General features: G+C 35.4%; 1 protein-coding gene across 2 annotated transcripts; it reads left to right on the forward strand.

The window, feature by feature from the left end:
* Positions 1-1,167: 1,167 nt before the first annotated feature.
* Positions 1,168-15,787, forward strand: LOC114293950 (exportin-2). 2 transcript variants are annotated; one of them, XM_028238068.2, is made up of 2 exons: positions 1,168-4,227; positions 15,243-15,787. In XM_028238068.2, exon 1 carries the CDS (start codon positions 1,273-1,275, stop codon positions 4,207-4,209), a length of 2,937 nt encoding a protein of 978 aa, XP_028093869.2. In that variant the 5' UTR covers positions 1,168-1,272; the 3' UTR covers positions 4,210-4,227; positions 15,243-15,787. The 2 variants fall into 2 exon arrangements, with proteins under 2 accessions (XP_028093869.2, XP_028093870.2); XM_028238069.2 differs by having other exon boundaries at positions 15,296-15,787.
* Positions 15,788-27,794: the final 12,007 nt, after the last annotated feature.

Consider the following 27,794-nt stretch of genomic DNA (forward strand, 5'->3'; position numbering starts at 1 on the left):
GTGCTTCAGACTGTAGAGCATGTATATCACCTTCTAACCTAAAACAAAGACAAAAGAAAAAAAAAAATTAAATGAAAACGGCTTTAGTAAAGCAAAATTTTTTTTCTGAATTACACCTTCTAACCCAAAATAAAGACAAAAGAAAAAAATAAAAAATTTACATAAAAACGGCTTTAGTAAAGCCAAAAAAAATTTCTGAATTACATTATCACTTTCTAACCCAAAACAAAGACAAAAGAAAAAATAAAAAAAATTTACGTGAAAATGGCTTTAGTAAAGCCAAAAAAAATTTCTGAATTAGATTATCACCTTCTAACCCAAAACAAAGACAAAAAAAAAAAATTCACATGAGAACGGATTTAGTAAAGCCAAAAAAAATTTCTGAATTACATTATCCTCAAAACAAAGACAACAGAAAAAAAAAAACAAAATTTATATGAAAACGGCTTTAGGAAAGCCGTATTAGAAAACGGTTTAGTAAACCCGTTTTTTGAATTACATTAAAACGGCTTTAGGAAAGTCGTATTAGAAAACGGTTTTAGCAAACCTGTTTTCTGAATTACACCAGAACAAAGACAACAGAAAAAAAAATACATGAAAACGGCTTTAGGAAAGTCGTATTAGAAAACGGTTTTACCAAACCCGTTTTCTGAATTACATTATTTTGTGGCAATTTATATTTATGTTGAAAAATATAAATTGGGAAAAAAATTACTAAAAAACGGTTTTACAAAAACCGCTTTTACGAAGGAAAATTTTATTATTTTTTTATTCATCAAAAAGGACATTGGAAAAGTTGTTTTAAAGAAAACGGGTTTGGCAAATGACGAGGTTGGGGGAGTTTTTATATAAGTTTTAAAAATGAATTTAGGTTGGTGAACAGTAAAAGCGTAGTTCACAATCACGTTTTCAGAAGAAAAAAAAAATTCAGTTAAAAGCATGGTTTACAACTATGTTTTTAGAAAAAAAAAATTTAATTAAAAGTATAGTTTATAACCACACTTTCTTAATTAAAAGCGTGTGACGCTTTTACGATTTTACAAAATTTTCATGCAACAACCACAAAAACATTAGAAGTGTGATTCATAATCACGTTTTAGCATAGTTTAAAAATTCTGTCCACACTAAGCTAGTTTAGAAAATAAGTTGCTAATTTGACTAAAGCCCCCCATTTCTCAACAAACAAAACCGTATATATAGATTTTTTTATCGTTTCTATATGCATTCAAACCTCACTAAAACCCTAGAACCCAAATTTCTCCGTGCACACCAATGGAGTGGAACCCTGAAACCCTACAATTTCTCTCTCAATGCTTTCTCCACACTCTCTCCCCTTACCCGGAGCCCCGCCGCCACGCCGAGTCCAGCCTTTCTGAGGCTTCCGACCGCCCCAACTACGGCCTCGCCGTCCTCCGCCTGGTCGCCGAGCCCACCGTCGACGAGCCAAGCCGCCAAGCCGCCGCCGTGAACTTCAAGAACCACCTCCGCGGGCGGTGGGCTCCCGAGCCTCCCTCCGAGCCCAATGTCCCAACCCTAGCTCCCATTCCTGACTCCGAGAAGGACCAAATCAAGGCCCTCATTGTCCCCCTCATGCTCTCGTCTGCTCCACGGATCCAATCCCAGCTCAGTGAAGCCCTAGCGGTGATCGGCAAGCATGATTTTCCGAAATCGTGGCCGGCTCTGCTGCCGGAGCTCAAATCAAGCCTAGAGAAAGCAGGTGAGGCTTCTGATTATGCAACTGTTAATGGAATACTCAGCACTGTAAATTCAATATTTAAGAAATTCCGATATCAGTACAAGACCAATGATTTATTACTTGATTTGAAGTACTGTCTTGATAATTTTGCGGAGCCATTGTTGAAAATTTTTATGCGAACCGCGGGTTTAATTGATAATGTGGCAAGTTCCGGCGGGCAAGCTGCTGCGACCTTGCGGTCTCTCGTTGAGTCGCAGAGGTTGTGTTGCAGAATATTTTATTCTTTGAATTTTCAAGAATTGCCTGAGTTTTTTGAAGATCACATGGGGGAATGGATGGGCGAGTTTCAAAAGTATCTTACTGTGAAGTACCCTTCACTTGAAGATGGTGTTGGTGATGGGCTTGTGCTTGTTGATGAGCTGCGAGCTGCGGTTTGTGAGAATATAAGCCTCTATATGGAGAAGAATGAGGAAGAATTTCAGGGATACTTGGGTGGGTTTGTGGAAGTTGTATGGAATCTTCTCGTGGCTGTGTCTGCTTCTTCTAGTCGTGATAGGTTAACGGTGACTGCAATCAAGTTCTTAACCACAGTTAGCACGAGCGTTCACCACACTTTGTTTGCCAGGGATTACATTCTACAACAGATTTGTCAGAGTATTGTTATCCCAAATGTGATGTTGAGGGATGAGGACGAGGAGCTGTTTGAAATGAATTATGTTGAGTTTATTAGAAGGGACATGGAAGGAAGTGATCTCGATACAAGGAGGAGGATTGCTTGTGAGCTTCTGAAGGGAATTGCTACAAATTACAAAGAAAAGGTGACTCAAATGGTTTCCAGTCAGATACAGAGTAGTTTGGCATTGTTTGCCGAAAATCCATCAGCGAATTGGAAACATAAGGATTGTGCCATATATTTGGTTGTCTCCCTTGCAACAAAAAAGGCAGGTGGTACCTCAGTCTCTACTGATCTGGTAGATGTTGAGAGCTTTTTCAGATCAGTAATTGTGCCTGAGTTGCAAAATCAAGATGTAGATGGGTTTCCAATGCTGAAGGCTGGTGCTCTGAAGTTCTTCACTATGTTTAGGACTCAGATATCAAAACCCATTGCAATGGCATTGATTCCTGAAGTGGTCCGCTTCCTTGGTTCTGAGTCAAATGTGGTTCATTCTTATGCTGCAAGTTGCATTGAGAAACTCTTGTTGGTCAAGGATGATGGAGGACGAGCAAGATATATATCGTCAGACATAAGCCCGTTTTTACTTGTGTTGATGACGAACCTATTCAGTGCATTGGGAAAGCCAGAGTCTGAGGAGAATCCATATGTAATGAAGTGTATCATGAGGGTTCTTGGAGTGGCAGACATTTCTCGTGAGGTTGCTTCACCTTGCATCACCGGGCTCACTTCTGTGCTCAACAAAGTCTGTGAGAATCCAAAAAATCCAATCTTTAATCACTATCTCTTTGAGGCAGTGGCTGTTCTTGTCAGGCGGTCCTGTGAGAAGGACCCTTCTCTTATCTCTGCCTTTGAAGCAAGCCTATTTCCCAGCCTCCAGTTGATCCTGGCTAAAGATGTAACAGAATTCTTCCCATATGCATTCCAGCTGCTGGCTCAGCTTGTTGAGTTGAATAGACCCCCAATCCCACCACACTATATGCAGATATTTGAGATTCTCCTGTTGCCCGATTCATGGAAAAGATCTGGAAATGTTCCAGCCCTTGTTCGCTTGCTTCAAGCCTTCCTTCAGAAGGCTTCCCATGAGCTTAACCAGGAGGGGAGGTTGACCCAGGTGTTAGGGATATTCAACAAACTTGTTTCATCTCCTAGCACAGATGATCAGGGATTTTATGTGCTGAACACAGTTATTGAGAACCTTGGATATGATGTAATTGCCCCCTACATGGGCCACATCTGGGCTTCCCTATTTACGCGACTCCAAAATAGCAGAACTGTGAAGTTTGTGAAGTCTTTTCTGATATTCATGTCTCTTTTTCTGGTTAAACATGGTTCCCAGAACCTTGTTGATTCAATGAATGGTGTTCAACCCAATATATTTCTTCTGATCTTGGAGCAATTTTGGATACCTAATCTCAAACTGATCACAGGTTCTATTGAGCTCAAGTTGACATCAGTTGCTTCAATCAGACTTATCTGTGAATCTCCAGCCCTCTTGGATCCTGCTTCTAGTAGACATTGGGGGAAAATGCTGGACAGTATTGTTACCCTTCTTTCACGGCCAGAGCAGGATAGAGTTGAAGAGGAATCAGATGTTCCAGATTTTGGGGACAATGTGGGTTATGGTGCTACTTTTGTACATCTACACAATGCTGGAAAGAAAGCGGAGGATCCTTTGAGGGATGTTAGGGACCCCAAGCAATTTTTGGTGGCTTCATTAGCAAATCTTTCTGCTCGTTCCCCTGGTAGGTACCCTCAAGTTATCAGTGAAAATCTTGATACAGCAAATCAAGCAGCCTTGCTTCAGCTCTGCAGCTCCTATAATCTCTCAATTGTTTGAGAAAGAAACTATCTGAAGGTATGGATTTCTTGTTTGCTACATAATAGAGCATTGTTTTTGTACTATGCTTACTATGAAATACTTGTTTATCAACTTCCAAATCTCCATTTACTGACCAGAACAAATAAATTAATGAATAAAATCAAGATTTGAATGTCAATTACCTTATGGAAAGTAGATGATGTCCAGGGGTTGATTTTGTAGAGAGGGAATTTTTAATGGATCTATTGGAGATTGTGTGATGCTTGCTAATGTATCTTAGATTTTAGGAATTGTCAATTCACCCTGGTACAGCTTGTGAACATAATTATCAAATCAAGAATCATAATGTCAATAAGAATTGTAATTTGTGAATTGAATTGAATCAAGAATCATATATATATTTTTTTTGATCAGCAACAGACAAGATAAATTTTATTAAGGCACAAAGCCAAGAGGATGAGGCATCCTCAATAGAAAAGAAAATATACATCCAAAAAACAAAACAAAAACAAAAAGCCATTAACTACAGATTATTCAAAGCAAACCGACACCCAATCTGAAGCAATCAAAAACAAAGGGATCCCACGGAACACAGGACTCGCCGAAGCCCAGAAAGATGCCAAGTATCTCACTCTATCCCATAAATAATCTATACCCCTATTCCCTCATTCGAAAATACGCCCATTCCTCTCCAACCAAATGACCCAGGAGATTGCAAAAACTATACTACTCCAGAGGACTTTAGCCCTCTTTGACCTTCCAAAAACTTGAAAATCAAATAATAATATTTGAGCAACTCCTTTAGGAGCCATCCACTGTACATTGCCCAAACCAAACGCCCTATTCCACAAAAGCCTTGCCATCGAACAATGCAAAAATAGATGATCCAATGATTTTCCACTTTTGCAACACATTATGCACTATTGAGGATTAAGATACCATGAAGGTCTCCTCTTTTGCAATGAATCATTTGTCAAAGTACCCCCATGAACCAAGATCCACATGAACACTTTCACCTTAAGAGGAGCACATGCCTTCCAAATCGTTTTGTGAAACAAAAACTGAGGTACATGCGGAATATCAATGATTTTATCTGAGACAGATTTACAAGTAAAAGAACCTGATAAATGAATATTCCAAAACCATTGATCCTCCAAAATTGGAGACAGAAACATTTTCAAACCTCGACAATAAAGATATCAACTCAGGAACTTTCCTATCATGAAGATTACGGGAAAAATTAAAATTCCACGAACAAGGAGCCAATAAAGAAACAGCCACGGACTCAACAGAACAATTATGAGATTGAGAAATTCTATATAGAAGCGGATAGGATTCAAGCAAAAGACAAAGAACCCACCCAAATATCTTCCCAAAATCTAACCGTATCCCCCTTACCCACCCTTACAGAAATGAATTGGGACCAAATTGGATAAATATGAGAGATAAACTTCCACGGAGCATGCCTATTACCCCTAGAAACCACCTGAGAGTCCATTCCATTAACATGCAACCCATATTTGCTTTTGACAACTGCATGCCATAATGAATCACGCTCAATTGAGAATCTCCATAACCACTTGCCCAATAAAGCCATATTTCTAGCCCGTATATTACCAACTGCCAATCTCCCTTTCTCCTTTGGTAATGACACCGTTTCCCATTTCACCAAATGATCATTCCTTCATCCTTCCCTTCCCACAAAAAATCCCTCATTAGCTTCTCTATGGTTTTTGATATGTTGACCGGAATCTTGAACAAAGACATGAAATAAATAGGAATCCCACTCAGCACTGTCTTAACCAAAGTGTACCTACCCCCACGGGACAATAAGGCCCTACTCCACCCTTCTAACCTCTTACCTATCCTATCCACCACTGGATTCCAAATCATGTCACCTCTTGGGTTACCTCCCAGTGGGAGGCCTAAATACTTCGTAGGAAATGTCTCAATCTCGCAACCAATCAAATTGGCCACACTTTGAATCAATCTAGGGTAGGATTCCACATAAACTATAAAATGATGTTAAACAATTCGTATATATGAAAGAAAATAAAATAAATTTATGTGTGGGCATATAATACAATATTTTTTTATGAAAGGACATGGTTATGTTGTCTAATAGGGAAGTGTCAGTGTCAGTATCAAACACCACATGTTACCTTCTTAGAAGTGTCAATGTTTCATAGTTTGTTCATGAATCAAATAGTAACTATGCTTTTGAACATAAGTTATTTGACATTTGTAAAAAAAAAAAAATACTATAATGGTTGTTTTCTTGAGGTCTTTAGATGTTTGTCTTCTATCCTCTGATCTTCAATACCCACCACCATCCAATACCCAAATTAACATCCCATTCTTTTCAATCACAACATAATCTAAGGCTAACCCCATTGTTTCAATCACCATCACCACACCTCGACCCCCTTCTTCTCACAGCCCCACGGTCGATGCCTCCAAAACCAAACCACAACCACACTGTCGATGGAGCAACCACCCAACCCCACCTCTCAACCTCATCTTCCTCAGAAGTCAAAACAACATATGTACCTATGTGTGTGTGTGTGTGTGTGCGTGCGCGCGCGTGTGTTTAAGTTAGCAAACAACAAACATCAAACATCATAGTATTGAGCCTGATTGAAGCTTAGATGGACATCTAGTATTGCACTAACTTCGTTGCCCACATTTCTCTCTCTGCCCCTTTCTTCTCCAATAACAACCACCATTACCTTCTCTCTCTCTCTCTCTCTCTCTCCTCTAATGACTATCACCCCCCCCCCACCCACCCACCCACCCACCCACCCACCCAAAAAAATTCTCTCCCTTCCCTCTTCCTACGTTACATAGATTTGGGTACAAATGTCGGATGCGGATATGTATCTAGAGGTTGGACTCGTCAAATCTCTAAATGAGGGATATGTGAGTACGTTTAAGAAGTAACCAAATTAGACGCAAGTATGTGGATATGGCCTATGAAGCGCGGGTGCGGGTGTGGGTGCAGGTATGGATATGGGTATGGGTGTATACGGCAAATTCTTAAAAAAGTAAAGTATGGGTATGGCTGAGGTACGTTAATTTTTTTTTTTTTTTTTTTTTTTTTAAAATTTATGGCTAAACATCCAAACATATTTACTGTACCCAACATGTATTCGGCGTACCCAGTACGTGTACAGCAGTACCAATATGCGTACCTGCACCCAGTAAGTATTTGGTACTCGTACGACACTATTTTTGGAGTGCTTGTGCTTCATACTACACATGGATGTGTCAAAAAATATTATATATTTTTTTGATAAAATATTATGTATTTTTTTGATAACATGGTTGTTCTATTATAATTTCTCTTCACCACACCACTCACCCATCATCCATATTTGAATTTGCATCCCACCAAACATTAGTCCAATAATGAATCAAAGTGGTGGGACCCAAGAATAATTAAATAATCATTTAGCCAAAAAGATCGAATACTTGCACAGCCATATAAGACCATTTTTCTCTTCATACAAAAAGTACCAAACCTCACTTTACTCCACTTCCTAAAAGATGGGCTAAGAAAGAGAGAAATTGCTAAGTTGAGAGAGATAGTGAAGTCGAGAGAGCGAGAGACAGAGAGGGAGGTCGAAATTGAGAGAGAGAGAGAGAGAGAGTTGAATGAGAGACAAAGAGAGGGAGGTCGAAGAAGATGAAGCGTGATTGCGTCCCTAATCTCCATTTTCGTAGCCCTAATCGCAGGTATGCTATCTTTCTTCTTACTGTCGTATGCCATATCCATTTTCATATTGTCGTATCTTGGTAGATTCTATACCCGTACCCATGTCGTGTCGTGTCGTGTCGTGTCTTGTTGACACAAGTACTTTGCTAAAAGTGACGAGTCTGTGTAACACAACCCTCTTCTTCTTGCACCACCAAATTGTATTATGGTTTGCTATATATGACCTATCTCTATAAATTTTTCATTTTTTTTTCTCATTGCTAAAACAATTATTGAACTGACAAGTGAATCAAGCGTAAAATTGGTATTTTAGTTAAAAAATTAATGACCTTGGCAAATTCACCTTGTGATGGAGAGATTGAGTGACCAAGGGAGTCATATCTGTATCGTACACGTATCGGATACCGATACTCCGCAATTACTTTGTAGATACATATATGATACTTTATGTTAATTTTGAGAAGTATCGGATACTTTTTAGACAGACACTCTAGATCACATATCTATGCTATTGTGAAATTGAAATTATAATAATTGTTGCATATTATGAGAGTATAATTGTTAGAATGAATACATGAATAGTTATTTAATATTTTCTTATTTAATTTCAAAGAAGAAAATAATGAGATTGAAGTAGTACTCAACTTGTTCAGATGTTATCTAATTAACATATCCATTCAATAAAAAGAAGTAAACTTGGAGCCTTTTTGGGAAGTGGCTTTTTGGCTAAAATATGAGGTGAAAAAAATCAATATGTTTGGGAAGGATTTTTGTTGGCTTTTTACAGAAAAAAGTGCAAAAAGTAGAGTGAATGGAAAAGAATATTTGACTTTTTTATGTGTTTAAAATTTGTTGGCTTTTTGATTTTTTTTTTTTTAAGTGGCTTTTTGGCTAAAATATGAGGTTGCCAAACGATCCCTTAGTATTGACTCGTAAACTAATCTCAAATTCCTAAACAATAGTTTCTCAATATTCTGTGAACTCATGTACAACAACATAGTACTCTATTTTCAATATACCTTGGCAATACCCATATTCTATTTTTAAGATTAGGTTGTATCGCCGTATCTGTATCCATGCTTCATAGTGTAACCACGTGAGGGAGAGGGGGACAAGGAAGGAGGAATAGACATGCTGGGCCCCATTGGAGTAAAGGGAGCTGGTTTGTATCAGTGGGAAGATGTAAATTATAGAAGAAAGAGGTAGAAAATATGTTGGAATTGTAAAAATTCATCAGTTCTCTTGATTAAATAATTCTGTCATAAAATGTCACCAATTGAGATCATCAATTAAAAATTAAATTATAAAAACAGACAAGCTTGCGTTCAATTTTGCTACTAGGCCCTGTGCATTGTGCAGGTTCATGGCTAGTATAAAGTATAAGTAAAAGTTGAACTCGTCAGAGTTAGGAAAACATATCAAATTGAAGTAAGAACATCTACTCTGCACATGTAATGTGTGCATGATAAATTCTTAAACAAGTTAGAGATATTACTGATGAAGCCCAGCTCAAGTTTCTGTGGCTGGAGCTTGTGATAGGAATTAGGAAATATGTTTACTCTTAGATAAATGATTAAACAAAAAAGAGTATTTTGTTTGGAGCTTCTAGTTGCAAAAATTCATTGACTAGATCTTTGATGTGGGAAAAAGTGTGCTTGAAAGCACTCTACTGCAACTTCTAACACCAAACAGCTTGAGGGAACTTATCATAGTGCAGTCTCAAATTGGCTTCTTGGTGACTTTAGGGCTTAGGTAAGCTCTTGGGTTTAGGGTTGTAAAATATAGAAAAAAAGGCTGTAGGGGTTAGTAGATAAAATAGAAATTGTAATTGGTAATTTTTCCTAAATGTTTGGCTGTTGGATTTTGGAATTGTGGTAGTTATAATATCTAGACAATAAATATTTATGAGGAGTAATTGGTGTTATAGTAAAGTTAAAAAGGAATAACTAATTTAATATTTTTTTTTTCAGAGAATCCATCTTTTGAAAGTTTGCCTTCAAATGCTATGGGACGCAAATTTTAAAGTTGAATGATTTCCTATCCCTTTGGTGTGTCCTAGGGCAAATGGGGCGAGCTCTCCTCGAAACTGTTAATGTCCAAAATCCTCCGGTCTCTTCTTGTGATGCGCGATTCCATCATTTAAACCTTATGGCTCATGTTTCAAAAACTCATTTAAACATCAAACATTGCAGGCCTTCACTGGTTATGAAGATAATGATCGTTGCCCAGTTTCATGTAGCACCTTTCAGACTGTTTATGTCCTCTCTATTCCTCTCTTCTCCTCTCCCAACCAAGGCTGAAACCTCACAACTCAATTTTTTGCCCTTTTTTCTCCTTTTTCTGTCTAAAACTTTCGGCAGAACAACCATTAAGAGAAGCTACACTCGAATAAAAACAACTCCCAATTAGTACACATTCATCACCTAACCCTTGGAATCATTCATTGTCTCTTTGTCTTGAAGTGTCGGTAGTAATTCACTGATATGAAAAGCATGGAATCATTGTAACACTTAAACATACTACGCGGTGAAGGAAAAAAATATATTGATTTGAGAATTTCAGGTAGATATAATAATGTAGTTCTTGGCAAAGATTAGAGGTAGGAGCAAGAACTTTGAGGCAAAGTGTAGTCCATTGGAACTTACTTTACTCAATTTTTTCCCTACCGCTAGAGCCAATCTCATTTTCTAACGCTACCACCAACAGTTCTTCCACTTCTTTTAACCTCGCCATCTTCTTCATCAATTGGATATTGTTCACCCCCCTTTTTCCTATTTTGTGACAATCACCCCTACCACTACCGATCCTTGAAAGTAGCACATCACTTTCATAAATAAACAAAATTAGAGTTTGGAGAGACAATTTGGTTCTGTGCGGAGAAAAGTAGCGAGGAACAAATAAAAATGGGGAGTTCAATTATTAAAAAAAAAAGTTAGTCCTTTTCTCTTTCTACCTCAGTTACATTGATGTATAATGAGATAATGGACATATTTAACGACAGACACAATTTTCTCGAATAGTTGAGAGTTGTGAATTTTGAAGTGCTTAAATAAGTTGGTGTTACATGAGCTGTTAGATTTAAATGATTGAAACTTGGCATCATGAGAAAAGAGTCCATAGGTTTCTGGACATTAACAGTTGTAGGGGAGCTCGTCTCATGACAAATTGTTTAAGCAATTAACATAATTAGTTAATTCACATTCCAAACACTTTTTGTGTAACCATTTGGTGAAGGACAACCTTGTAAGGGCTGTGAAAGGGCAGAAATTTAAGAAAGAAAGAATGAAAGGAGAAGAAGATAGGTATAGGAATCACTCCTAGAATCCTTTAGGCATCACACCTAGTGTTTGATTGCATCAACTAGAACCAACTAGAATTAGGAGACCTCCTAAACCAACCAGAACCAAAAGAGGAAACTACTAAATTTTTTACTCCCAAAAATCCATTTAAGACCAAATAAAAAATATAAACAAAAACTAATTAAATAACTTGATCTACAAGACAACCCCCATGGGTGACCCCTATAACCTATGTTAGCAGACATGTAAATTACGAAAATACCCCAGGCCTTAAAATTCTAGAATAGAAAATATAAAATAATTATAAAATAATACTCTAATAATACTAGAAACATAACTTTGTATGGTTCTTATTGGTTTCTCTTTGAAACAATTCCAATTTAAAAAATATCGCGTCTTTTTGAATTTACTCTTCTTGAACTTCTTATACTTCGCATCATTCTCACTTGGTTGGAAAAAACTCGCCCTCGAATTTTGAAGTGTTAAAGTATAATAATTCACAAGCTTTGAAATCATATCCATGGTTTCACATTAAAATCTTTAAGTGATCACCACCCTTTTCTTTGTTGGAGATAAAAACAAACAGATCGAGAGATTACATTTTCAATAATGCCACTAAATTTGTTTGGAATAACAAAATCAATTGGCATAGAAAACACATCATTGAATTGATTCAAATCAATTTTCATAAAAGTTTTCTTCAATATTCCAAGCAACTTTTCCCAACACAAGGTCATCTTTTGATTCACTTTTGGACTCTTCACAAATCATGATTGGAGCAAATTCATCGGAGACCTCGGATTGCAATGTCATGACCTCTAAAGGTATTATATATTTTGGACCAACAATTGCTCTTTTCGATTCATTGCTCTTAAGAGCATAAGGGATGACAATTTCTTTGATTTCACCCTTAGCCTTTTCAAGTTCAATACATGGAGCTTCAAAGGGTGGCTTCTCTTCCTTCATAATCTGGCCATCATTCTTGTTAGGCAGATTTCGAATATATGCCTTGCCTTCCAACTTCAACTGTGTAGGGTTTTCATCCCTAAAAACAACATTGGCTTTGGCGCATCTTGTTTGGAATTTTTAGCATGTTTTTGTGGCACTTTAACCCTTTGTTTTTGAGTTTGCATTCTGCATTTTTCCATAAATTTTACAAAAAATTCAAATTGTATAGCCATTTCAATAGCATCTTTGAGATCTTCCAAATATGCATGAGACATCTCTTCTTTTATTCTATATCTCAATTTACTATTGAAACGAGCAGTAGTCATCCTTTCACTTTCTACTACTCCAAATATGATAAATAATTCCTTGAATTTTCTTGCATAATCAATCACACGCATATTACCTTACTCAAGAGCATTCAATTGATCAAAAAAAATCATCTTGAAGATCCCTTAGATGAATTTTTTCGCTAAGAAGCGCTTCACTCTCTTCCCAATTCAATCCACTTATATTGGATCTATAACAATATGAAAACATCATGGCGGAACCTTATGCCATGATACCAAACTGATGCTCTGGGGCTGTGGAAGTGCTAAAATTTAAGAAAGAAAGAAAGAAAGGAGAAGAAGAAGATAGGTATAAGAATCACTTCTAGAATCCCTTAGGCATCACATCTAGAGTTTGATTGCATCACACAATCCATAAAGAAAGTTCAAAGCTCTTGAAATTCTCTAAAATATTAACTAATCGTAAAATAAAACTTTAATAATATTAGAAACATGATTATATATGGTTCTTATTGGTTTCTCTTTGAAACCATGCCAATTTCCCAATATTGCCACTTCTTTGAATTTACTCTTCCTTAAGCTTCTTGTACTTTGCATCTCCATTACTCAGTCAAGCAAGGATGAGGACTCCTATAACTGCTAAAAGGGAGAAAGCATGAACTGTAAGAAGAGATGAGATGAATGTGTGGACTCCATCCTCATGGAGCTGAATTAATGGGAAAATTTGTGTCGAGAGTATGCAATCAAAGTGGTTATTTGTGTTTTTGGGATGAAAGAAACAAGAGAAACTGTCAATTTGCCAGAATATATTTACAGTTCCATTACAGGCTTTTGCATGCTAGAATTTCAAGAACATTAGTACCCTAAGTGACATTTAGCTTCACTAGGAAGTTAAGCTAGCTTGATGAGCTTTTACTTTTCATGCTAATTTTCTATACGGGCCCCCCATCTTTCGGTGCTCTTCTTTTCTTCATATTTACTTTGGGCTTTGTGTTATACACGTCTTTGGGCTACTTTGGTAGGTTTGGTATTTGATTTTATGGGGGGGAGCATATTGTGCTGTCTAGTAGCCAAATCAGTGCCCCTTTTGGTTAGATATTGGATTCCATTCTAGCTGTGCACTTGGAGTAATATATGTTCAATTACATTACTTTTTTCTTGTAGGTATTGTGTTTATTTTTCTGGTGCATGTTTTTGATCCAATATGGCCGTGTTCTTCACTTTAATATACTGAGGCCTTTATGTTATAATACTCACTTGACATAAGTCCAATATTTCATGAAGAAACCAACTTACAAGTAATAGAAAGCGGGAGTTACTCTTTACACCATAAAAAACTCCTTACACTCATTTACTATTTACACTCCCCTTCGAAATATAAAATTTTCATTTTATCTCTTTACATTCCCCTTAATTCCACGCATACTTTCTTCCCTAACCTCCCAACTTCTCATTACACCCAAACCAAACCCCAACAGTAACACCACCCCCCAAACACCACCTTCTTCCTCCACTGTCGCCACCTTCGAGCCCCAGCCCCCTTCCCCCATAGGTGACCCTCACTCTAGTGCCCCCAAACTGCAACCCCCCTCCCCCTCCCCTATCGGTGACCCTCCCACCACTGTAAACAACACCCCCGCCTCCCCTCCACCGCAATCCAGCCCCCTCCATCTATCCCACCACCACTGCACGACCCCGCTCCCAATCTTTCCAGTCTTCCCCCACCCCAAAGAGAAAGACAGAGAGACCCCATAGGGTTTTTAGATCTGAAAGAAAAAGTTGCAATGGGAAGGGGAGATCTAGGGGAGGGGGTGGTGGATGAGGGGCTGGGGGTGGTGGTGAAGGGGTGGGTGCAAGGAAAATTAGGGTTTGTGTACTTTTTGCTAATTTTAGATGGGGATAAAACTGAAATAAATAGATTGAAAAATAAGGGGTGTAAGGAAATATGTTTGTTGTGTAACTAGAAGCTCCCAACAAAGGGAATTGATTATGTTGTTGGGCTCTTTCAGTTCAGATCTGGGATTATTTGCATAGAGTTCTTCTGTACTAGCATTGGGTAGCTCTAGTGCTTAATGGGCTGTTACAGCTTTAGATTTGGGCTTTACATGGCATTCTTTTTCTATACTAAAATTAGCTAGCTTTCATACTGAACTATGCCATCATACTTGTGAACTTTGTTGGTCATGTTGCCTTGTGGAACTGTGTAATTCGTATTATGCATTAAATTAGTAAATTTGTTGGATTGTTTGTTGTGATTCAAATATTTTATTACATTATTTTTACCATGGGTGCAGTATGGGTTGCAATGTGGGTTTAAAAAATTGCTTTGTGCGAGTTTATATGTACTTATATCTGATGAATACCCTTCGAATTTTACACCTCATAGTTGTAGTTGCTTGACCTGAGATGTAAAATTTCAAACATAATACATGAAATCTATGTTACTTTTGTAAAACTGTTGAATACATGAATTCTAGCCATGGATATCTATAGCTATTTAACTGAATTTTCTCTGGATTGCAAGTTTGAGATATTTTTCTTGGGGCTACCCCTGGGATATTTCACAGGGGAATTATGCATGTGCCCAGAGGTTAATTGGTGTTCTAAGAGGCCTAAACTTATTATTGTCATAAATAAATAAGAGATGGATTGGACAACTTACTAGGTTTCCACGTTACCCATTCTATAGTTGAGAGGTTGTGTAGCACCCATTTTAAGTTGTTGCAGATTTTGGCAGAGTACAAGAACAAAACATATTCTATGGTTGAGTTTATATGTGACACTTATCTTATGTTATTGCAGATTTTGGTTGAGCATAAGAATGAGATTTTGTTTGTTCAATTTTCAAACAACAGGGAATACTTGATATTGTCATCCAGTGGAGAGCACAACTATTTTGTTGAGGGTTTTTTGGTGGTCACAATTTTGAAGAGTGCTGTTTAGCATCATTAGTTTGTCAGAAGTTGGCATTTATTACATTACAGTTGGTTCCAATGGGTTATCATCATCTCCCTCTCTCTCAGGGTCTCACGATAGTGGCGTTGGCTTCTCTTTTGGTCACAGTAAATCCCAGGTCATGCCTGCATGATTACGTGGAGGTTCCACATTGTAGTAAAGGGATATGGGGTCACCGTTCGTGTTGTGTCTGGTTGTTGGGTTCTGTATGCATTTGCAAGTAAATCAGCATTACGGTTGTTTCTGTTGTGGCTTGAATATTCCATCCTCCTCCATGCTTCTTTTGGTTTCTATATTCCTGTACTATTTTCCTCTTGAGTTATTAAGCGAACAAGGAAGAAAGAAGACATTTGAAAGAATCAAAATGAATTGTGTTGAAGGTTTGTTTGTTTTTTCTCATGTTTATCTTCAAATGCACCTGTGCTTTTGCTAATCTTGTTATTAGACCTTGTTTGGTATCATTTGTTTTTTTGCAGACACAAAAACAATGAAATTTTATGAACATTAATTTCTGTAATTTCTGTTATTGCAAGAAAATGGCTTTCGAAAAAATTCCAAAAATATTTTTTGATTCAAGTGTAAGAAAGTAGTTTTTAAAAAATAAAAATAAAAGCCTGGGAAAATAATTTGCCAAGCAAGCTTTGTATTAGCTTCTGTTTTTTAGAATAAATAAAAAAACAAAAAGTTCCCGACCATTTAGGCCCTGCATATGAAAGAAAGAGCACAGCTCTAAATTTACCGGGAGAACTTCACGCACTTCATAATAAGTTATTTGCGAAAGAGTGAGCCACAGTGGATTGTGGCTCCAAGCAATTTTGGAAAAGTTTCTGCTAACAAAAAACAGGAAAACTATTTGTAAGTCTTGTTATGAGAACTTATTTAATGTGAAATCTTGGGAAATTTTTTATAAAGTCTGAAGTCTAATTTTAAATAGGAATATGTTTCATAAGATTTTATAATGTGTAAATCAATGGTAGTAGTGGACTATTGTATCCTTATTTTGTTACCATATTGTATGTTATTTTATCTCTCATATATCACGTTTGGTTTGTTTTTTCCTAAAATGAAAATTTGGGACAACTTGTGTGCGATTGTTTGTTGCTTTGATCGTGGGGTTCTCTTGCATTTCAAATTGTTGCTTTAATAGATGTGGATATGGTGGATGGCTGAGAAGGTTGAGGGTTGTGTGTTTCTTGCTTTTTAAGATTCTGATTGAGTGAGGGGAAGAGGCTTTTTTGTGTGTGTGTGTGTGTGCGTGTGCGCGCACGCGTGCGCGTGCGTGTGTTATTCACATTGTGATGGTTTCTGCGATCAAATTTGTTTGATTTGGGTGTAGTGTGTATAGGTTTAAGGGTTAAGTTGGGGCTAATCGTTTTGGAATTTTCCAGTTGTTAATTGAATGCAGAATGCGAACATCATTGTAGGGTGGCGAAGTTACTATGGGTTTGGGACGAAGATGTTTCAATACATATTACATTTAAGATGTAACATTAATCCACATTCAGGAAATAGTCAATGACATTATTGTGCTACGTTTTGTTGTATATAGTTTTAAAATGTGTAACATGTATGATGTGTCTAATATGGAAGTAGAAATGTGACATTTAACAATTACAATTGTTACGTATTGGATGTGACACGTATGTGGTTATGTGATTCACATAATGGCGTTAATTGTGTAATATGACATAATCAAGAATCTATTGTCTTTGAATGTGGTTGAACCCTGGTGTATGATATCGAAGTTACGCTCAGTTGGGGATGATGGTATTACAATGCATGTGACATTTAGATACTAATTAGGTTGTATTATAAGTCACACCCGTACCCAATGTAATCACACATTCACATTTGCCTATTTTGAACGGGCCCAATAATTTCCGTAGTTGACATCACGCAATGACCATGCCATACCCATAGCTAATGTCTCACAACAATTACATTTGAGTTATTGTGATCACGATCCAATGTATCACGTTTCGTTGCCCATATTGCATCAAACAAGTACAAGTCACATTCCCATTGCAAACATTTAGTCGCCAATACTATTGTTAAAAATTGTTTGCCGCCTCCTTATGTAACTAGGTAATTCCAATGTTTTGTTTCCACAATGTGTCCACACACTTACATTGGGTTCATTAATATGCACCTATCTTATTTGAAGTCATGTTACGACTATGTGGGTGTTTGGTAGAACTTTTTTTCAACTTAAATCAACTTTTGACTTAAATTAAGCTATATTGGTGTGTTTGATACAACTTATGGGCATAGATCATGGCTTAAGTTAAGCCAAATTCGGCTTAAAAGTTGAAGTTGCTCCCTAGGTGCTTAATTTTACAGCTTATGCGGGAAGCTATTTAGTCAAATATGTAATGACTTAAATGCCCCTCTTATATTTCAACTATTACCAAAAACCCACCTATATAACATTTGTTCTCAAGCATTGTTCATTCGAGAGGGAGAGACAGGTGATTTCTGGCATGGCGATTTTCGACGAACGCGATTTCCGGCGAAGACGATTTATAACTCTCAACACCTGTTCTTAACTCTCTCTCTCTCTCTCTCTCTCTCTCTCTCTCTCTCCCACACGAACCAAACCTCTTACTCCCTTCTTCTCTCCCTCTCTCTCTCTCCATCGCGCATGCCGTTGGTGGCTAGGGTTTCTCTCTCTCTCTCTCTCTTCCTCTCTCTTTCCATCGCGATCTGAAACTGGAAATCATCTCTGCAGTTCGCTCTCTCTCCGTTGCCTCCCACACCTTCATCGACGGCTGGTCAACGGCTGGTCATCTCTGCCGATAGTTGTTCGCCGGCTGGGTTGAAACCTTAGAAACAAATTGAAGAAAAATAAAAAAAAAAATCAATATTAATATTATTTAAAAAAGAAAAAAATGAATTAATAATTAATAATTAATAATTTTAGTGTTATATATTTTTGTAATGAATTAATAAAATGTATATTTTTTATACTAATTAATAATTTTAGTGTTAATTGACACTAATAAATTAAACAAAAATAATAATTAAAAAAAATAATAAAAATAATATTGAACAAAATAAATTAAACAAAATAAATTGAAATAAAAATAAAAATAATAAATTAATCAAAATAATAATAAAAATAATTTATTAATATTGAAATAAATTGTGCAATTTATATCCATTAAATAAATTACACAATTTAATTGTAATGAAATAGAATAATAAATTAAAAAAATAACAATTGTTATATTTAATTGTAATAATTTTTTTTTTAATAAAAACAGAATAAAAAATGTCAAAAAAATTTAATATTGCATATTTTTGTAATGAATTAATTATTAATTGATACTAATTAATAACAATTGTTGATTATTAATATTATTTAATGCTAATAAAAATTAATTATTAATATTAATTGATACTAATTAATAATTTTAGTATTAATTCATACTAATTAAGCCATTAATTGATACTAATAAATAATTTTAATATTAATTGATACTGATTAAGTAATTAATTGATACTAATTAATTTATAATGGAAAAAAATTATTACAATAATACTTCTATTACATTTTTATCAAGTGGCTCAATTTTTATATTAGTTGATACTAATTAATACTAATTATATTAACTTTTATTAATGAAATAATTTTTTTAAATTAAAATTGAAAAAAAAATGACAAAATTATCATTTTTGTATCATATAAGGGCAAAAAAGTCAATTATACAGAAAAAAGCTATTTTATAGCTTGTTTACCGAACACTATTCTGCTATTTAAATCTACAATCCCACAGCTACACCAAACAGGTTACCAGCTTATACTCACAGCTGTAAGTTATAATCTGTTAAGTTATAATCTATAATTACTTTCTCATAACTCTACCAAACGGGGCCTATATCACATCCGAAACCCAATGTAATAACACATTCACGTTAAGATTATTTACACGGCCCAAAAAGTTGCAAACGTGTGATTTGGTGCCTTGTTGCTCATTTGGGTTCGTCTGTATGCATTCACATTCACAATATGAACATGTAGTCACCTACAATTGATGTGATAACACGCCCCAATGTGATAACCCAAAAACAATGAGTAAAGTGTCACCCAATCACACACTAATCAAATAGTTAAAAAAAAAAAACCGTGTCCATATCAGTATGATGACAATCTATAGTACTATTGAGATTTCCATATATAGTAGAATTGGGGGTAAATGTGTTCATAAGAAAATCATATGACCTTTAGGAATATAATTTTTTTCACAGGACTATATATAGAACAAGTTCCCGTAATAGGATTTATAAATAATTTTCCCAATTTAACCATACACTCACATATGTATAAAGAATTTAAACAATATTTTTAAATTTATTAAAATTTTTAAATTATACTAACTTTTATTGTTTATTTGATCAATGCCGTAATATTTTTTAAAAATCTATGTGAATTAAACTTCAATTTGTTAAATTAATTTAAAGAATTTTTACTATTTTAAAATGTTATTTGCTCTATTAGGTATGTTGCAAAACATTGTCGGGTTTCAAAACCTAATATTAATTTTATTTTAATTTTTCCTACAATTTTGAATTTAAAAGTTATGGAAAAAAAAAAACGTCATTAGGCTTTTAATTAATTCCATAATATTTTCAAAATTGTTTATAAAAATATAGATTTTACTATATTAATATAAAAAATGAATAAAAAAACTTAATGATTGACATTCAAAATTAGCACCACTGATTATTTAGTTTATATAATACTATTTTAAATTATCTTTAATAATGATTCATTCAAAAATATTTATATAAAAATGTGACTTGTTTATTTATTTGAGGTAATTGTTATGTTTCATGTTTGGAAGGTAGCATAAAAAATAAATAAATAAATAAATGACAATGATATTTATGATATACATCTATTTAATAAAGCAAGACGGTTTTTGAATTTTCAACAAATTTTTGTTCTACTAGGACATTTAGATGGCTCAGATCTGTTCAAGTTATAAAACAATGGCTGAGATATATTTTCAAAAAATATCCTATATGTACATTTTTTACTTTCCTGCTTCTCTCTCTTACTTTTTCCTTTTCTCACCCTTCCTTTCATAATCCTATGATCCTATCTTCCTTTCTTTCTTTTTTTTTCTCCCATTTTTATTTTTCTCTCTATTTGTTTTTTTTTTCTTCTTTTTGTTCAGTATATTTTACACATATTTCCATAGAATGTATGTATGCCCGTAATACACTAAGACATTACCGGTATACATACAATTTCTATATAATTATATAAGCAAAAGCAATATTGTATGTATGCTAGGCACATCTATCTATCTAGTTATATATTATATAAGCAAAAACAAGTTTTCGTGAGGAGTTTTGTAAGAACTTCAAAATTTTATAATAAATTTGTGAATTTATCAAATTTAAAAATAAATACAAATAGTGTTGATATTACAATTATATTCTAATTCTAACATTATTTACACCGTGCCTTCAAGCACGAGCATACGCTAGTCCATTTATATTATACTTAGGGTGTGTTTGATTAGACGAACTAGATAAGGAGGATTAGAATCTATCGGACTTGAATCTTGGGACTGTGAATTCCCTAGACTATTTGGTTGGATTAGATGTGTATCTCGTGTTTGTTTTTTTGTGGGATTAGATGTCTGGAAAAGACTATTTTTAGTGAATTCAATATTTGGTTAGACGGACTGGATAGGATAAATGAACGAAAGACTATTTAACCATTTTCAATTGTTTACTAAGTAATCGCAATATTAAACATATCTTTAATATTTTAATTATTTTTAGCTAGATTAAATAATATTTTATTTTATTTTATTTTTAAAAAAATTAAAAAAATTTCTTTTTTAAAAATTAAATAAATAAAATATCAATAAAAATGTATGTTATTTTCTTAATTAAAATCTTAAATAAATTTATTTTTAAAAAAAATAATAATAAGACAATGAAATTAAATAAAACATCTATTAAAATTTAAATAATGAAATTAAATAAAATATAAACAAAATTTTAAAATAAAACATCAATAAAATATCTATACAAAATTATTTTAAAAAATTAAATAAATAAAACATCAATAAAAGGTTAAACAAAATTATTTTATTTTTACATTGAGACATTTAAATTTTATTGAATTTTGCTAAATATAATACATAATTAAATAATAGAGGGTCAAAATGGTCATTTCACATTCTAATCTCAACAATAAATAGTCCAATGAAAATTGTCCCATACCTCCCCTGCCCCAGGATAATATAATCCCTCATATGGAGGATAAGAAGTCCGGCAAACTAAAAAAAAAAACAAATGTCGGATAAAAAACTTCTCCCGGATTACAATCTCAACAGTGGATAGTCCCCTCCTTATCCCCAATCAAACACATTATGATCCTCTTTTGATAAGTTAACCAATAAAAATAAAAATTCAATAGAAAAAATACAGTGTCGATGTATTTTAAGAAAAAAAATTATATTATGAAAATTTTAAAAAAATTTAAAGATATCGATTTGTGATTATGATTTAATTTTAAGCAACAAATAGCAATTCTAATTAAACAATCAACAACAAATTAGCCCAGGTGAAAAAAGTCACAATTAGAGCACCTCCAATTGTGATAAAAAAATCACGGGCCAAAGCCACAAAACTATCACGATCCGAACCCGGTACCCGGAGGTTCGGTGTCGCAATAAGACAATAACTGAAGTCATAACAAATTAATACTGCAGTGGAATAGAATAAAAGGGTATCCAAATCCTAATTTAATTATAACAAAAACATATACATTGGAGCTTCTATTCATTTACATTACTAAAGCTAAACAATGATTACAAAGTGCCTTGTGTCTACTCCATGCTCTGGTCCTAACACGTCATCTGAAAGTGGTCAACAACTATAAGAACATGGCAAAGTAAGAAATATTATAATGAGAACATAAAGGGTATAAAAATCATCATGGATAATTATTTGGTTAAACAGAGATTTGTTTGATATTAAAATACAAAATATATAATATGGAAATCATTTTGAATAACAGACATATAATACAGAAATCATGTAAACAAAATAATCATAATCATGGTACAAAATAGAACAGAACATATGTATGGATTCAAGAGGTGGCTTGTACGAATTCTTGAGACGGCTCCCACAATAGTGTAATACTTAGCTCCGCACAGCACTTTACTCCACACCAAATACCAGTGGGTCAGTAGATCCATAACAATAGAGGGTCACTTAAAGTGACAACAGAATAGAACAAAGGGATTACATAAAGTGACAATTCAGAGGGCCAATGGTTATTTAAGTCTCCAAAGGCATGGGATCTCTGTGGTGGTACTTACAAAATAATTATTTAAAAACACATTTAATAAACAGCTTTATTCATGGGTTTTTCTTTTTAAGAAAATAGGGTTCATGTAACAAACAATATATTTTTTAAATCTAATATAATTTGCAAAACATAATTACATAAAATAGTTTATGGTAGCTCGAAATATAATACAATTCACCTTAAAATTGATCATTTACTCTTACTTCTGACTTTGGCTCACTTTCTTAGATTCCACTCGTTTGTTATTCTTTTGATTTCATTACCATGCAACTCAACTATTTATTGGTGGGAAGACCCTTACTATGCAGCACTATGGTGTATTGTGCAGCACACCACGTGGTTCCATTTGGTTCCACGCTTCCCATTTAACGCCCTGAAATAATTATAATAAACCAACCATAACGATAATTAAATAACAACATAAATCAGAGTACAATATCCTTCTATTTCATAAAATTTAGTTGTACAAAAGATGTGGCACATGCGGATATACATTCGTAAGTTCTTACCCTAAATCTATAACATGTGACAACAACAAAAATAAGAAGTAGAAGTTAAATAGATAATGGAAATACCCTGAAGGCTACAACTTTTCAAGACAATACTTGGTTACATCAAAAGTGAGTTGTAAGCTCAATACATATAAAGCCCTAGGCTTATACGAATTAATATTAAATACAAAATAATAAAACTGAGCCTTCAGTTCCACATTCCTCCCAGGTTAAGTCCTTGGTGGAGGCATCTCACCAATACCTGAAAATGGTTTTCCCATATAAAGTGAGCTAAAACCTAGTAGAAATAATCTAGCACAATATATGAATATTAACAAAGATATAAGGGTGAAATGTATATGCAGTGCCAATGTCAAACGTTTTACATTTCTTTCCCAAAACCATGCCATGTTCAGTTTATATCACAAATCTCAAGTCATGTCATTTTCAATAGAAAACAAGGGGGGGATCTTAATCGGTATAACCTTTCACAGATATTTCGTCTGCGGGAAACCATCAAACGACACCCATGTAAACGTAGTCTATACAAGTATTACTATTGTCATTTTACGGATATTTCGTCCGCGGGAATCGACACCCATGTATACCTACGTTTTTTAGGACTTTCACCCTGGACACACATGCCAACTTAATTTGGTGATACACACCTCCTTCCAACATTCAGCCCCTTTTCTCAAATTCGTATACATATGCAATGTATTAAATGAGCAACAATGTTCAACGCACAAATATAAGAAATTAGTTTCAATTCACCTAATCTTTATGCAATTTCTACAACAATCATAGCTATCCTCCACTGATAGCCCAAAACAGATATATAAAATCTCCAATACAGATAAACTTTTCAAATTTCAAGGTGAGTAATAATACATATCAAACTCCACCATCTATATCAATATCTATCCAATTTCACATATCCGACATTAATTCTATTTTATTTATACAAAATAAATATTTGAAACATTTAGGTCAAAACCCCTTTTTTCTTCCAAAATCCAATCCAAGTATCAAAATCAATAATTTTATCACCACTCAACCTCATTTCCACTCCCACAACCTTTTTCCATATAACCATTTGAAAACCCCTCTTTTGATTTTAAACCAAAACCCTAAGTTTGTTCGAAATCCTCCAAAATCATAAGATTGTTTATAAAAATAAATAGCTAAGTTAAAAATCATAAAAGAGTATAGAGAATCCATACCACGAAGCTAGAAGACCAATTAGAGAATGGAGAAACCTCAAGGAAGCCAAATCCAACTTTGCTTGGATGAAAACGAAGCTCTAAGCGAGCTCTAACTTTTACCCAAAGGAAGTAGGGTGAAGAAATCAATGGATCCAAGTGTTTTAGAGGAGATGAGATGAGTTTTAGAGAGAGAGGGTCTTAACTTAGGGTTTTTAGAAAGTTTATAGAGAGATATATGAAAAAGTGATGTAAAATGGCCTTTTTACGAACTGATATACGCACAGCTTGTTCAAGTGCAAGAGTTGTCACTCGAGTGACCAGATATAATAAGTTATTCTGCTCGAGCGTAAGAATCTTCACTCGAGCGCATAATGCACACTCCCAGAAGTTTTACAGACAGAAGACCATCGCTTGAGAGCAATAAATCTCGCTCGAGCGAAGAACACTACCTCTCCAGTATCTCTGCAGGCCTGCAAAAGTACAGGGAGCTCACAAAGCTTGCTCGAGCATAAGAGGCTAAATTCTGGACAACAACAGTTTGAACCAACTAGTAATCAACCTGTTCCCAACACAACCAAGACACTTCAATACTCAAACTCAATGAGAAATAAGGAAATAAGACATTAACACCAAAATGAAACCATGAAACCCGAGTCCAGAATAACAAACGGGTCAGGTCCAAACCAAATCGCTATAATCTTCTCCCTTAAAAAATTTCATCCCCGAAATTATAAATCAAACTTTAAAATCGTGTTTAAGCCAATTACAACGATGATAATCAATCAATTCCAATACCATGACCCATCCACCAGTCATTCATTCTCATCAACATGATAAACAAGTTTTTAATACTGAATGTACAATTCTCATTTCCAAAACATATACAATGTTTATAGTAAATCAACATAACAAAAGTTTCAATACATGCTCAAACATTGACAAATAGGTCCGAATATTTCTCATGGACTTCCAACTCACGTTCGCAAGTTGCTTCCTCTACTTTGTGATGTTTCCATAACACTTTTACCAAAGGAATTTCTTGCCTCCAAGATTTGGTCTCAAGTATCTAGGAGTTTCATTGGTCTCTCCTCATACGAGGCATCCTCATCCACTTCTAAGTCGGTCCAATCCAACACATCTGATGGATCTGGCTCATACTTCCGAAGCATACTAATATGAAATACATTATGAACCCCAAAAAGCTATGGCGGCAAGTTCAAGCGATAGGCTATCTCTCCAATCCGCTCAAGGATCTCAAAAGGCCCAATAAACCTAGGGCACAACTTCCCACTCTTCCTAAATCTCATCAAACCTTGCCTAAGTGATATCTTCAAGAAGACATGATCTCTTACTTCAAAAGAAAAAAGTCTCCTCCTACGGTCGGTATAGCTTTTCTGGTGACTTTGGGCCGTAACCAATCTCTTTCGAATAAAAGAGACTTTCTCAGTCGTTTCCTGAACCAATTCTGGACCCAACATTGGTGCATCACCCACCTCGGCCTAACACACGGTTGGCCATACAAGGCCTTAAATGGTGTTATGCCAATACTCGACTGGAAGCTATTGTTATAGGCAAACTTCACTAAGGGAAAGTGCCTCTCCCACGACCCCTTAAAGTCAAGAACATAACCTCGAAGCATATCTTCAAGGATCTGAATAGTATGCTTGAACCGCCCGTTAGTTTGAGGATGATATGTAGTGCTGAAAGTCAATCTCGTGCCCAAGGCACTCTGTAGGCTCTGCCATAATCGAGCCATAAAACGTAGATCTCTATTCGAAATAATCGTCACTAGGACCCCGTGCAACCTCACTATGTCCCTAGTATAAAGGCTGATAAGATAATCTACAAAGTCATCCACGCGCATAGGTATAAAGTGCGATGACTTGGTTAACTGGTCAACTACCACCCTAATCGCATCACTACCCTGTTGAGTCCTAGGAAGACCCACAACAAAGTCCATCGTGACGTGCTCCCACTTCCACTCGGTGATAGGCAAGGGTTGCAACAAACCTGCTGGCCTTTGATGTTCAACTTTCACTTGTTGACAAGTAAGGCACCTAGATACAAACACGGCCACATCCTTCTTTATTGCCCTCCATCAAAACTGGAGACTAAGGTCATGATACATCTTTGTGTTTTCCGGGTGCACTGTAAGGCGTGAATGGTGAAACTCTCAGAATACTTCTTCTCGACAAGACTCTGATACGAAGAGATGATCAATGTATCCAACACTCGAGTCAGAATACACATTCAAGCCCTTATCTACCTTTCCACTAGAGATCTTCTCCGAAGGGATTCTATCTTAAGGTCACCCCCCTGTGCCTTCATCACTCAGCTCACAAGTATAGGTTGTGCCACAACCGAAAACAAGGTTGCAGACTCAACGAACTCGCCAAGATGCAACTCAAACTCACCAATAACACCCAATATCTCCTATTCTCGAATGGCGATACTAGCTACACTGCTGATGGATTTCCTACTTGAGGCATCGGCCACAATATTGGCTTTCCTCGGATGGTAATGCAACTCAAAATCATAATCTTCTATAAACTCCATCCACCTTGTCTGCCTCAGATTCAAGTCTTTCTGTGTAAACAGATATTTCAGACCCTTATGATCAAAAAACACTTCAAACTTCTTACCATATAGATAATGCCTTCAAATCTTTAAGGTAAAGATCACCACTGCTAATTCTAGGTCATGAGTAGGGTAGTTCCTCTCATGTGTCTTTAACTGCCATGAGTCATAAGCTACTACTTTTCCTTCTTGCATCAATACACAACCCAAACCTTCCCGTGAAGCATCACAATACACTGAATAGCCCAAATCCCTCTCTGGAATAATTAATACTGGGGCAGTAGGAAGTCTAACCTTAAGTTCTTAGAATGAGTTCTTGCAGGTCTCACTCCACACAAACTTAATTCCTTTCCTCGTCAATCTAGTTAATGGTGAAGCTAATGTAGAGAAATCTTTCACAAACTGATGGTAATTGTAGACACCCCATTTTTGACCGCTCTTAAGACTTGGGCGCTACTGATGGTTTGCTCGGTGATGAAAGATGTGTAGGGCAAAGGTTCAATCTCTTCGGCAAGGAGAGAGCCAAATCCCAACTTCACACCCCTTTTGGACCAAAACTATTTTGAATGGTTTTTAGACCTTAAAACCCTCTCTTTCAAAACATTTTTGAAATAAAGTTTCTGCGATGTTCCGAGGCTCGCATTTTGGCAAATATTGCGTTTTTCGGTAAACCGAGCAAGGACAAAGTGGAAATGAATGAAAGAGAGATGAAATCTTTGAAAAGTCTTTCAAAACACCTTGCTTAGGGGTTTGAAATTGAAGAAAAGAGGAGAAGAGGGGAGAAACC

Source organism: Camellia sinensis, chromosome 12 (assembly GCF_055761805.1).
Source record: "Camellia sinensis isolate YWXY chromosome 12, ASM5576180v1, whole genome shotgun sequence".
Classification (NCBI taxonomy): Eukaryota; Viridiplantae; Streptophyta; class Magnoliopsida; order Ericales; family Theaceae; genus Camellia; species Camellia sinensis.

Excerpts from the sequence above, each read along its gene's own strand:
- LOC114293950 (XM_028238068.2), top strand. The coding sequence starts at position 1,273 with ATGGAGTGGAACCCTGAAACCCTACAATTTCTCTCTCAATGCTTTCTC.